The sequence below is a fragment of the Myiozetetes cayanensis genome, unplaced genomic scaffold, assembly GCF_022539395.1.
Source record: "Myiozetetes cayanensis isolate MyiCay16 unplaced genomic scaffold, myiCay2020 scf19, whole genome shotgun sequence".
In the NCBI taxonomy this organism is placed as follows: Eukaryota; Metazoa; Chordata; class Aves; order Passeriformes; family Tyrannidae; genus Myiozetetes; species Myiozetetes cayanensis.
In genome coordinates, this window is record NW_026087400.1 from 14,340,974 (window position 1) to 14,353,725 (window position 12,752).

General features: G+C 57.7%; 1 protein-coding gene across 2 annotated transcripts; it reads left to right on the forward strand.

Annotated features, from left to right (window-relative positions):
- Positions 1 to 1,617: 1,617 nt before the first annotated feature.
- Positions 1,618 to 12,697, forward strand: MYL9 (myosin light chain 9). Of its 2 annotated transcripts, none has more exons than XM_050313983.1 (5): positions 1,618 to 1,753; positions 3,437 to 3,509; positions 8,454 to 8,657; positions 9,700 to 9,861; positions 10,044 to 12,697. In XM_050313983.1, exons 3-5 carry the CDS (start codon positions 8,474 to 8,476, stop codon positions 10,214 to 10,216), a joined length of 519 nt encoding a protein of 172 aa, XP_050169940.1. In that variant the 5' UTR covers positions 1,618 to 1,753; positions 3,437 to 3,509; positions 8,454 to 8,473; the 3' UTR covers positions 10,217 to 12,697. The 2 variants fall into 2 exon arrangements, with proteins under 2 accessions (XP_050169940.1, XP_050169939.1); XM_050313982.1 differs by lacking the exon at positions 1,618 to 1,753 and adding an exon at positions 2,351 to 2,484.
- The last annotated feature ends 55 nt before the right edge of the window (positions 12,698 to 12,752 follow it).

The following is a 12,752-nucleotide window of genomic DNA, read 5'->3' on the forward strand; positions in this document are numbered from 1 at the left end:
GAGCAGTGGTGCTTATACCAGTTGCACTCAACATGGGAAAAACAATATTGAGAATTATTTTTGAATGGCGTGGGCAGGACATTTGGTTGAGATTGACTCTCTGCTATCCTCTTCGGGGTGTGACTATGTGGGCAAAATAATCTACTTCCCAATTACTGTTAAATAAAAATCTGTACTATTGACTTTGTCATACGGTCTCGTTTGCACCTTAATTGGGGCAGAGGCATCTTTCTAATACTTTTAAAGAACCTGATCATAACATGCCTTTCTGCTGACTCCAGCAGGATCTTTTGGGGCAGGCTGACCCTCCCTGGGCCGTGTGGGGTTGGCAGAGGGAGCACGCAGACAAATCCTTGTCCCAGGCCTCAGATCACTTCCAGCCAAGACCATGTAATTTACAGATTATGCAAGATGCTTATGGACTTCAAAAGTATCTTGCCCTGCTCCAACCATCAGGCCTTTGATCACATGTCCAGCCCCTTGGGCATTTGCCTCGTGCCAGAGGCTGGTTCAAGCCAAGGGACCATTCTCAAGAAGGGACATGCAGGGAGAGTCCCCTCTGTATCTCTGGCAGATCCTGTGCCTCTCACCCTACATCATGACCAGGCTCCAGCCTTGCTCCTTGGGCACTCCTCAGGTGCCTGGCCTGTGGCAGCACCAGGTACTCTGCACCCTCTGCTCTGTGATGGACATGAGGGCAGGGGGAGGTGACAACTGCAGCTGCAGCTCTTCCAGGCCTCAGGCTGTGTCCTAAGCAGGTGAGGAGTGCCCCTGTCCCCAGCTCAGTGCTCCTCCCCTAGGCCACTTCACACTGAACAGGGATAGAAACATTTGCACAGTGATGAAACACCTGGATTGGGGAACTGATCTGAAATTCAGATGCTAAACAAAATGTCTTGCTTTACTCTATTTCCATTGCCTGATACACTGGCCAGAGAAAAGAAAAATAAATTTGGGCTTGAAAGGGCCAGAAGGAGGCAGGAGAGGTGCCAGAGTGTCCTGAGGGTACCAGCAGCCCCCAGTAAGGGATGGGTGTTGGCAGACATTTGGAAGTGGGGGGAGAAGGATGACATGGAGAGCCCTGGGCACAGGCAGGGGAAGGCAGGAAGAGCTGGATAGGGCTAAAGGGACAGCATGAGCCCAGCAGCAGCCCCATATGTACACACAGCTGCAGAGGCTGCAAAGCCTTCCAGGAGTTGACATGTCCACGTTGCCCCTCTCCAGCAGCTCCCCTCTGCTGGGGCCCAGCCTGACACTTGCTCAGTAGTGAGGAATTGGGGCTCAGTGAGGGACAGTGGCCACCCCGGAGTGGTTGGAGGTGAGTCCTGCTCCTGACGGGCTCCTAGGACCGCCTGGACCAAACTCTGAGGCCAGGATTCCTCTCCAGCACAGAAAACCCCAGGACCAGCCACAGGGTGGCAGCTCGGGATGGCTGACTCGCGGTTCTTTTTTTCGTTCTTTTTTGTCTCTTTCCTTACATTTTTATTAAAAAGACAAACCCTTCTGGGGACCCCCTGTGCAGCTCACGGGTATGGCAAAGGTTCTGTGCTCTCCCTGGCTCGCTTCTGCCCTAGCACTGCACTGAGGAGCATTTCCAGCCCCATTCCTGCATTTGGCCGGCTCCTGATCCCGCTGCCTGTCCTGTGAAGGGGCTGTGATGAGGCTCAGGGTTGCTGACGGGAAGGAATCGTGAGCAGAACCTGCTGCCCTGGAGAGGTGTCTCAGGACCGGTGCCTTCTGCCTCGAGAGAAGGGTAGGAACTCCCCATCCGTGTTCCTCCGGGCTCTGGATCCCTGCTTGAGAATGGGGCTGTTCTCTGCTCCAGGCCACTTTTTAGAGGACCCTTGAGGGGCTGTTTCACCGGGTCCTTCTGAGGTCTCGCAGCCCGAGACAGCGTCAGAAGTCAGCGCTGATGGCTGGTCCTTCTGGCCACCGTTCCCTTTGCGTAGCCCCAGGGACCATTGGCAGAGGGCCACCCGTGGTGCAGCCTGTGGACACCCTCCGGCCTCTCCACGGACCCCACAGGCCGCTGTTCCTCCAGCAGCCCCAGGGCTGCCCCAGGGATCCAGCCCAGCCACGCCATCGCACCCAGAGCTGTCCAAACAACCGTGGGTCCCCGCGGTGTCACCCGAGGGTGCTCACGGCTTCTCCAGAGCGTGGCATCCCCGTGTCCCCTGGCGGGGATGCGCAGGGGTGCCCACGGCGACGCGCCGGTTCGCAGACCCCCAGTCTAGCCCGCGGGACGGGGGGCACGCGTGGGCCACTCCTTTCGTCTATATAAGGCCGACCCGGCCCCGCGGCCGCGGCCCCGCCGCATTCTTCTGCCTTGTATGGGCCGAGCCGGGCCGGGGCGGGCCGGGACCCGCTGCCAGCCCACCCCGCAGAGCCGCGTCCCGCAGAGCCGCGCCGACCGCCTCGCAGCGCCCGCAGCTCCCGTAGCTCCCGTAGCTCCCGCAGCTCCAGCAGCTCCCCGCTCCGGGACAGGTGAGGCGGCTCCCTCGGGGCCCGCCCCGGGACAGGAGCGAGCGGCCACGGCGGGGAGGGGGCGGCCCCAGGCGGGATGGAGAGAGCGGGTGGGATGGAGCGGGTGGGATGGACCCGGGGGCAGTCCCGGTGGACCGGGCGGGATGAAGCCGGGGAGAGCGGGTGGAGCAGCCCCGACCGTCTCGGGAGAGCGGAGGGAGCAGGGGGAAGCAGCTCCGCCGCTCCTTCAGCTCTGCGGTGCTGGAGTTGATGCCGAGGTCAGCCCTGGGACCGGGGTGACTCGGGGGCAGGAGGATTCCCGACGAGCCCTGCCGGGCATCCTCTGCCCGGGTAGCCTCTTGCCAGTCCCGGCAGCGATGTACTGGGGAGGGCAGGTGAGGATCGCTCCTGAGCCACGCTCTGGGGAACTGTCCCCAGTGCCTTGGAGCTGGGACATCCCAGCTTCCCCGGCATGGCACAGCCAGAGGAGCAGATCGTGCCGTCCGCGGTTGCACCCGCCTCCTGGTCTGTGAGAACTGTTCCTGTCTGGAACATGTGTTTTCCCCCAAGTCCTTTTGCTGATGGCCAGAGCCAAGGTCTGGATGCACGCGTGATGTTCCATAGATCTCCCCAGTGACCAGGGAGCAATCTCAGGCAATAAACTGCTGTAATGCAGAAAAGCCATATTTAGCTCATTTCCCTCAACCTTAAACACAGAGGGATGTTGGGTTTTTTAACCTTTCCCATGAAAACTTGAGGTCCTCTTGGCTTTCCTCCCGGCATGCCCTTTTGGTACAAAATGTTTCAACTGTGATAAAAGTCAGGGATACTCTAAAACATGTGTGGGAGAAGGCGGCAGCTGGATCAGCATTCTTTGGAGTGGAACATCCCCGAGTGTCAACAACCACCGCTGCTGACCAAAGATGGTTGGGTTCCTTCAGTTGCTGGAATTTTTTTCCTTTCTCTCTGGCAGGCACTGTGCGCTGTAGGAGGAGTTTGTGGTCACCTCCCCCTCTGAGGCGCTGCGGCCAGATTCCCCTGTTGAGGTGAGCCTTAATTCCCTGGGAAAATACCAACTCTGGTCAGGGCATGTTGTGCTGCTGGCCCAAGGCCATGAAGACCTTCAGGCCTGTGGTCCATTTCCCAGCCTCCTGAGCAGGAGGTGCTGGGTGCTGGATCCTTTGCACACTGAGGTTGCCTGTGCACAGGCTTCTCGTGGAGGCTGCGGAACTTCTCTTTGGAAGGGTTTGCCTGTGCCGCATGGGCACTGTGAGGTCCTTCTCCCTAAACTTGGTGGAAGGAGATAGTCCAGAAATGTTCTGCTGAACTTGCAGCCGAGCTCTGCAGCTGTGCCTGGCCAGGTCCCCGGTGTCTGGTGAGAAATGAAGGAGGGCTGGGATGAACTCTGCCTCCCACGGGTCACTGCATGCTTTGCTCTGCCTGCTGGCTCCTGCCCTGCGCCTTCCTTGCTGGCATCAGTGCTCATGGCCGTGGCTGGCTCAGGTTCTGCTTTCTCTTTGCCTCCAAGCTCCCTTTCCCCCTCTCTAATAAGGCCATAAAAGGAGCAGAAGGGCAGCTGCCTCCATTCCTGCAGTGTTGAGTGGGCCGGGGACTCCTCACGCATCTCCCAGAGCCTCTGGCTGGCAGTGTGGCTCTCCTGGCACCAGAACCCGCTGCTCAGTGGAGTTGAGCAATGCCACATCCCAAGTGCATCCTGAACAGGGCTGTGCTGGAGGAAAGGGATAGTTTAACAACAGATTAGGAGGGAAGATGAGCTACTGCCTGCACTTTCTACAGTGTGACATCCTGGTCCACGTGTATGCTCAGAGGCAGTCCCAGTGCTGGGAGAGGTGCCTGCAGGTGGCAAAGCTTTACAGGTGGGATGATGCCCTGGCTGCAGCGCTGCCCTGCAATCTCCTGTGTCAGAGCGGAATGCTGCAAGGCACCACCTCACTCCTGCATCCCTTATGCCACCCTGGGAGAGGGGGTGACAACTGCTACCTGTGTGGGGCTGTCAGGGACCAAGGTGCTGGAGGGCCAGTGCTTGCCCACCAGTGAACACAGCTGTGTCATGGCATGCTGGGACTTGCAACTTCATTTGGGAAGTGGCACTGGGCAGAGATTTAACCATAGCCCCCCAAGGAGCCATTGTTCAACCTGCAGGGGTGTCCCTTCTGACAGCCCAGGCTGTTGGAATCACTCTTGACCAAAAGCATCCAGCACACCGTGCCTCTCACTGCCCAGTGGAGCTGGCTGGAGTGGGTGATATCCCTGCCCGGCTGTGCCAGGTGGCAGCAGGCAGGATGGAGGAGGATGGGGATGGGATGGGGCTGCCTGCCCTGGCAGCACTGCCACGTCCCTTTGGCTTGTCCCACCCTCCCCAGCGTGGCCAGGAAGCGGCACCAGGATGGAGTTGCTCGTTTGGCTTTTACCAAGGAGGAAACACATGGCAGTTTATATTTCTGATAACTGGATCTTTTCCTCTTTCTCTTTAAAACTAAACTATTTACTAATTTCTGAACTCTTCAAGCCAGGTCCATGGTCTCTTGGGTCTGGCTCTCAGCTGGGGGAGGCACAAGCCTTGTGATACAGGAGGCTGGGAGATGGCCTTGGCAGGAGCAGTGGCAGAAGGACAAGGAAATAAGAGCAGCTGGTGATGGGTCGACCTTGGGATCAGACCAGAACATGGCTTTATGTTGTCAACTCAGCACTGACCTCCTCAGCTCTGCTGCCCAAGATCTGCAGCTCCTGGGCTGGAGCAGTGCTGGGATGGGGCTTTCAGTGGGATCAGCAGGAGCAGGACCAGCGTCAGTGGGTTTCCCTCTTGCTGAGGAGGAAGCTGAAGGTTTGGTGGTGCACCATTTATCTGAGTCCACGCCAGTGTGCAGGGCATCAGGGCTGGGCACTCCCTGAAACACTCTGGGCATGGGGATTTGGGGAATCCCAAAAAGCATGGCCTTGAGGACTAGGGCAGCATGTGTAGGAAGTTTTGCCCCAGTCAAATCAGGCCTCACTGCAGATCCCTTCTGTCTCATGTACAGGAACCTTTTCCCACACTGACCCCAAAAAGTCTCTTCCCAAGTCCCAGCCAGCCCAAGGAAACTGCCTAACAGCAGAGGGAGAATGACTGAGCTGGACCTGGGGACTGAGCATCTTTCCAGGGCATATTTTGGATCAAAGGGCAGATTCACAAGCTGTTAAAATCGAACTTAATCCCCTTAAGGAGCACTGTCTCTCTGGAGAGGTACTGAGCTGGTTACGGCCAGGGCAGTGTAAATATTTGGATAAGATTAATTTATGTGGTGAGATTAAAACTCCTGCTTATTTCTCTAGTCTTCTGCTAATAATTCTGCTAATAATTTTGTGTGTTTTGAAAGCTGAGCCCAGTGCTGTGGGCCAGCAGCACAGCTTTGATTGCTGGTTCTGATGGCCTGGTGGAGGTGTTGAACTGAGCTTCACCACGCTGCTGCTGTGGGGTGTCACCCTGGGGATGTCACTGGCACATGGTGGTGCCTGGCAGGGCTGTCCTGCTGCAAAGAGTTTTATGGTGCAGTAGTGCTGGAGGACGCAGTGGGCAGAGATGTGCTGGGGGACTGAGGTCTATTGGCCACCCTGTGTGGGTACAGCTGGGCTCCCAAGTCCTGTTGCTGCCCTTGGCTAGCTGGTGACAAATGTCTCTTTCCTGGTGGGCACTGGGAAAGGATGGAGGGTTAGAGGATGGTGGGGTGATTCGATGGCTGCTGTCAGGTGTTGGGTGCCGTGCAAGAGAGGGGGCTGAGGGCAATGTGGATTCCATCCCAGTGCCACAGCCACTGGGGAAGATGGGGGACAAGGGGGGACTGTTTCCTGGGGGCTGTTTCCTCCAGGCACATCCCCTGCACTTAAAGGGTCCTGCTTGGGTTTGGTGGATGCTCCTGCAGTGGGATGGGGTCAGGGTGTGGGGAGAGTACCCAGCCCACTCTGAGCTTGGCTGGTCACCAAGGTGTGTATAACTGGGATTTGGCACTGCTTACTGCCCCTGGAATATCCTTCCAGCACAGCCCAGCTAGGGGAGCCTGGGGACCACAGAAGGCTGGGGACCAGGCTGGTGGCTGCACCAGCCTCTGCCTTTGCTCCCCCTTGAAAGAGTATAGCAGGAGGGAAGGGAGAGAGCTGGAAAGTGGATCCAGTGTGAGGAGTGATGGGGGAGCTGTGGAAGGGCAGGGGAAGGCTGGTTTTGTTCTGCCCTGGTCTGTGCCAGTGCCAGAGTCCTGCACCCAAAGGTGCACAGTCCCCTTGGGGCAGCACTAATGACCCAACTGGGAAACAGATCCCAGAGCAGCCAAACCAGGGTGTGCAGCCCTGCTGGGGTGGTCCTGGCCCGCAGCTCCCTGGGGGTGTTGCTTTGGGTTGCTTCATGTGACATGATGTGGCTCCTGAATTACTCCGTCCCAGGGCAGGGCAGGCAGGAGCCCAGGTCCCTGCTGCCTGCCAGGCATGGGGCATACAGAGCACAGGACTGATATTCTGCTCTTCCTTGTGGAATTCCTTCATAATCCATTAATTTACCATTGCCCCCACAGCTGCTCCCCAAACAGATGCTGGTCCAGATGAGGACACTGAGGCCCGGGGCTGTGTGTGAGGGAGGAAAGGCTGCAGCAAACACGAGGGCTTGGAGCAGTGACACTCCCCTGGGCTGACCTCAGGCCAGCCTGTGCCGCAGGACCATCCCAGCCTGTCCCACAGGACTGTCCCTCTGCCCAGCTGGGCTTTGCTTTCATCCTACTGAGTTATGCCTGGCAGGATTCCATCGGGAGAAGCCTGAGCATCCTCCTCTCAGGCAGTGTCAGTGGTTGCTGGGTATGCTGAGCACCCCATACAGACACAGTTTGGGTCCCCAGCATCCACAGTGCATCCACTGACTGCATCCCTCAGCCTGGCAGTGAGTGAGGATATCTGAGGATGACTGTGAGGGAGCCTGGGTGCCATCCCAGGGTGGTAGTGGGCTCTGTGCTCTAGCCCTGTTCCTGCTGGGGGATGGAACCCCCACCTTGGAAGGACCAGGTTTTCCTGCCGTGGTGATGCTTGCAGTCCACATGGTGCCTTTACCATTGCCCATGGTACACACATTGCCCCAGCCATGTCCCTAAAGATCTGTCCATCCCACTGCTGCATCCCCTGGTCTCTCCCTTTCTCCTGGTATTCATTAACTGTGACAACAGCACCAGTGCTCAGCGTCCCACAATCCTGGTACTGCCTGACTGCTCTCCCCTACCCTGCATGGGGTCTTCAGCTCCTTGAGCTCAATGGTCCCCTCTCCCCTCTGCTTCAGAGCCCTTCCCATGGGCTCCCCAGGCCTGCTCCCTGGGCAGGGAGAGCAGCAGCAAGTGGCCTTTGACCTGGCAGGAGGATGGATGGATGGATGGATGGATGGATGGATGGATGGATGGATGGACCGATGGAGGGGGATGGGAAGCATCAGTATGTGAGGAATGTGCCCAGAGCAGATAACCCCTTCCTGCTGGGTGGTGGGGCTGCTTCTCTGCCACAGCATGGAGGGTGTGAGGTAAACCCACCAATCTGGGAGCTGGGCCGGGGCCTAGGGGAGCCCAGCCAGGGTGAGGGGAGGCTGGAGGAGCATGGCCATGCTCTGCCCAAAATACCCAGACACACATTCCCATGGCCCTCTGGGACTGGTACCCAGATGGGTGCTGGGCTGGGCATCTCTCCCTGTGCCCATAAGCAAAGGGGACAGGCAGCAAGTAAGTTTGGGGGCAGCCTGCAGCCCCTGGGGAACAGCCCTGGGGAAGGGGTGTTAGTGGGCACTGCCTGCACTGGGACTGCCCAGGAGACTCACCAGAGCCCAAGTCTTGCCTGTCCCCACGTCTGACCATGTGACCTCCTTATCTCCCTGTTGCCAAACAGCCAGGGAAACTGAGGCATGGGATTGGGGCTGCCCAAAGTTTTGTGTTCCTGCCCTTGCTCCAGCTTCCTGGTGCTCCTGTCCCCAGGTACCCCCCCGGCTGCCAAGATGTCCAGCAAACGTGCCAAAGCCAAGACCACCAAGAAGCGCCCCCAGCGCGCCACCTCCAACGTCTTCGCTATGTTCGACCAGTCGCAGATCCAGGAGTTCAAGGAAGCCTTCAACATGATTGATCAGAACCGTGACGGCTTCATCGACAAGGAGGATCTGCACGACATGCTGGCATCTCTCGGTGAGGAGGCCCTGCCCTTGCAGCCCCTCTGCCCCCAGCACCTCCTCAGGAGCTGCTGGGTGACCTCATAGCCACACCCAGTGCTGGAGACCAGCTGTGGTGTGATGCTCCAAAACCTGCAGGAGAATTCTCTGCTGTCACCAGCCGACCACAGAAAATGCATTTGTGAGACCCTCAAGTACTGCTCTTACAGCTGTGCTCACCAGAAGGGAAGAGACCCTTGGGGCTGGAGAAGCTCTGCCCTGGGAGCAAGCACAAGCTGCAGCCACAGAGCATTGGAGTAGTCTCACCTTAGAATGTCACCTGAGGTTGCCCCCTCTGGGACAAAGCCCTCCTGTTGCTCTCAGCTGGGGTGACAAAGGCTGGTTCCCATGCTGATGTGACACCTCGACTGGTTGAGACATGCAGGTCTGTCCCCATACCCCACCTGGAGCTTGTTCTCCTTTGCTGCAGACCATTGCTCCCTCCTCCTGCTCCCAGCTGTACCTTCACTGCGCTTTGGGAGGTCTGTCAATGATTGACCAGGCAGCCAAACCTGTTCTGGAGGTCCTGGCTGGCCCTGGGAGGAATCTCCCTCCTCTCAGTGAGCTGGAGCTCTGGGAGCAGAGAGGGGCCGGTACTGGGGGCACAGACCTCACCAGAATAGGTTAAACCATGATGGGAGAGGGGCTGGGGTCATCAGCAGCATGAGGCTCATGTGGGGACATTGCTGCCTCTCTCTTTGGGGGGGCTGGGTGTCAGCTGCCAGGGGAGTGGGAAAAACCATGGGTTTCATTCCCAGTAACGCCTAAATTAATTACTGCATCTCCCCAAGGCAGAGCTTGGTTACAGATATGGATTAAAGCATGGGGAGAGATGCTGAGGGGGGAGCACCGGGCACTGCAGAAACCCCCTCCCCATGTTCACGGGGTGGGTGAACAAGAGCCAGCAAATTAATCTGCAGTGAAAAAAAGCCCCGTTCAGCTGAGTGCATGGGCTGGCCTTCGGGATGGGAGCTGGGGGAACAGGGCCCGGCACCCACACCCCCGCCTGTGTCCCACAGGGAAGAACCCCACCGACGAGTACCTGGAGGGCATGATGAGCGAGGCGCCGGGGCCCATCAACTTCACCATGTTCCTCACCATGTTTGGGGAGAAGCTGAACGGCACCGACCCGGAGGACGTGATCCGCAATGCCTTCGCCTGCTTCGACGAGGAGGCGTCAGGTACAGCAGGGCCCTGCACGCAGCCCCCGGGGCACACAGCCAGGGCAAACCCCGGGGACAGGCCCCAAGCAGCTCCAGAGTGGGAGAGCTGAGCAAGGGTGTCTTCAGGAGACGGGGGGAAGGTGCTGCCGCTCAGCCCTCACCTTGTCCCCTGCTAACACTGTCCCCTGCCCTCCCTGCAGGCTTCATCCACGAGGACCACCTGCGTGAACTGCTGACCACCATGGGGGACCGGTTCACTGATGAGGAGGTGGATGAGATGTACCGAGAGGCGCCCATCGACAAGAAGGGCAACTTCAACTATGTGGAATTCACCCGCATCCTGAAGCACGGGGCCAAGGACAAGGATGATTAGAGCCCTGGGCCACTCACCCCTTCTGCCTCCTCCTGTGCACTTCCCCTGCCCCTCAGCCACACTTGTTGCCCCACAGCAGACTTCCCCCCGGGAAACACCTTCCAGGACCAGCACCCCGCATCAGGACAAGCTTGGAGGGGACATTCCTGTCACTGTGCCACTGTCTGCCCATCTATCAGCCTCAGCCCTCTCCTCCCATCACCTCTCACATCCATAGGCTCACCCACTGAGCCCACAGCCTGGCTGTGACACCCCCCCACTCAGCAGCCATTGACCCCCTCAAAGCCACCACGCCACTTGTCCCTGGGGCCGGGGTGAGTGTCCCCCACTGGTCTGCAGAGATTTGGGCTCTCTCGAGCCTGAGTGATCCCCATCTCAGGGCCATAACACAGAGAGAAAACATCTCTCCCCTCTCCTCTCACACTCCTCTCCTCCAGGACAGAACCTCCACTTTGTTCCTCCTCCCTGGCTGTTTTATTGCTTTAGAGCCTGATATCTGAGGGATTCAGGAAGCTGAAGTGGTGTATAAAGCCTGATGGGTGTGATAGAGATGTGCGGTGTGTGGCTCCCTCATGACCAGTGCCATGCCATGCTGCTGCCTGTCAGGTTTGGGACGTGGGTTTGGGCACTGCATCTCCCCACCTTGCTGCCATGGTCAGCCAGGGCCCCTTCCAGAGGGGCAGCCTGTTTTCAGAGACAAATTGCTCCCAAACTGTGTAAAATCAGCTTGAGCACAATTTTCTGCCTTTGCTGGTGGGGTGAGAGTCACTCTGCTCGGCCCCAGCATCAGGGTGGGCTGAGAGACACTTGGCAAAGTGCTGGCCATGCTCCCCCCATCAGCTTATCCAGGGTCCTTGGGGCTTGGCCACCCTTCTGTGTCACCCTGAGAAGATGGGGAAAGGGGGAGGGCAGGAGACGGAGAATGTAAGAAATGGGGATGGGATTTGTCCCCTTGATTTGCACCCTGACAAAGGGTGCTTCTGCCTTCCAGAGTTGCTGTCTTAAAGTGCTGCTTGAAGCCAGCCCATCTCCCTGCCCTGGAGGGAGGGATGAGTTTCCTGCAATTCTTTACTTAAAATGGGGGGAAATGTGATGAGAAACCCATAAAACTGGTGAGGGCATAATGCATGGCAGAGAGGCTCCCAGTGCTGAGAAAGCTTAGATGAGGTCTGTGGAAACTCTGTGGGCACATGCTGCTGGGATCAGAGGTGTCAGGAACATGCCAGGCCCCAGGTAATGCTCTCACCTGTGAGATAACCCGTGATTGAAAAGCTTCTCCTTGGTCTCAGTCCTTCTACTTTGCAGGCACTGCCAACACCAGGAAAAAGGAACTAAACTGTCAGAGACACAGAGATGTGAAGGGCTGAACCTGCACTCTCCCAGGGAGCTCCCCAGGGACAGGGCTTGTGCTCTGCAGCAGCAGCCCCAGACCAGCCCACGGATGCCAAGCTCCTTTCCTAATTTCATGCTGTGCCAGGGAAAAACTACAGTTCTCCCACTTCCAGAGCAAATTCGCAGGCTGCTGGGAGGAAGGATGCTTTATAAAATCCTCCTTCCCTGAAATGCCCAGCAAAGTGAACGTCTCACAGGTGACACTTTGGGGCAGGCAGGCTGATGCTGGGGCTGTGGGCAGACTGTCTTCTGGGGGTAGGTGCATTCAGGAGGGATGTTCAGCCCCACAGATCCCAGGAGATCACCTTGTGTGACCAGCCCTGGTTCTCGCAGTGCCGCGAGTGGGATGGACTCGATGGCTGGTCCCAGCTGAGGGCACTGCTGGCCCCAACTGGGAGCTGCCACAGGCTCTAGCATGGGGCTCTCAGAAGTGCTGCCTTAAGCAGCTGCCAAAACTGCTGGGTCTGAGCTGCCCCATCACTGGAACGGCTGTGGTGACACCACGTTGAAGGGCGTCCTTCAACCCTGAGGCAGCAAAGCAGAGGAAATTTGTAAGTCGACACTGGGGTACATATGGGAAGAGTCAATAAACCTGTTCCACTGGCACAGAAGCTGTGGCTGCCCCATCCCTGGAAGTGTCCAAGGCCAGGCTGGACGGGGCTTGGAGCAACCTGGACTAGTCGAAGGTGTCTCTGCCCATGGCAGGGGTGTGGAATGAGATGAGCTTTAAGGTCCCTTCCAGCCCAAACCATTCTGGGACTTGATGATTCTATGAAACCCCAAAACTACTTGGGCTCATGTGAACCTCATGCTGTTCAACCAGGCCAAGTGCAAGGTTGTGCATCTGGGTCAGGGCAGCTCCCGGCACAAGCTGGGGGCTGTGTGGGTTGAGAGCAGCCCTGGGGAGAGGGACTTGGGGGTCCTGATGGATGACAAATTGGATGTGACTTGGCCAACTGCACTGGCAGCCCAGAAAGTCAGCTGTACCCTGGGCTGAATCAGAAGTAGCATGGGCAGCAGGTCGACCTGACCTGACTAATTTCAAAGGTATTAAATAGCAGCAAAATAAAACAACATTTAATTTCAAAAGTGGTTGTTTGGGGCAGGGGAACATTAACATAAGCAAGTAACCCTGCTTTTGGGT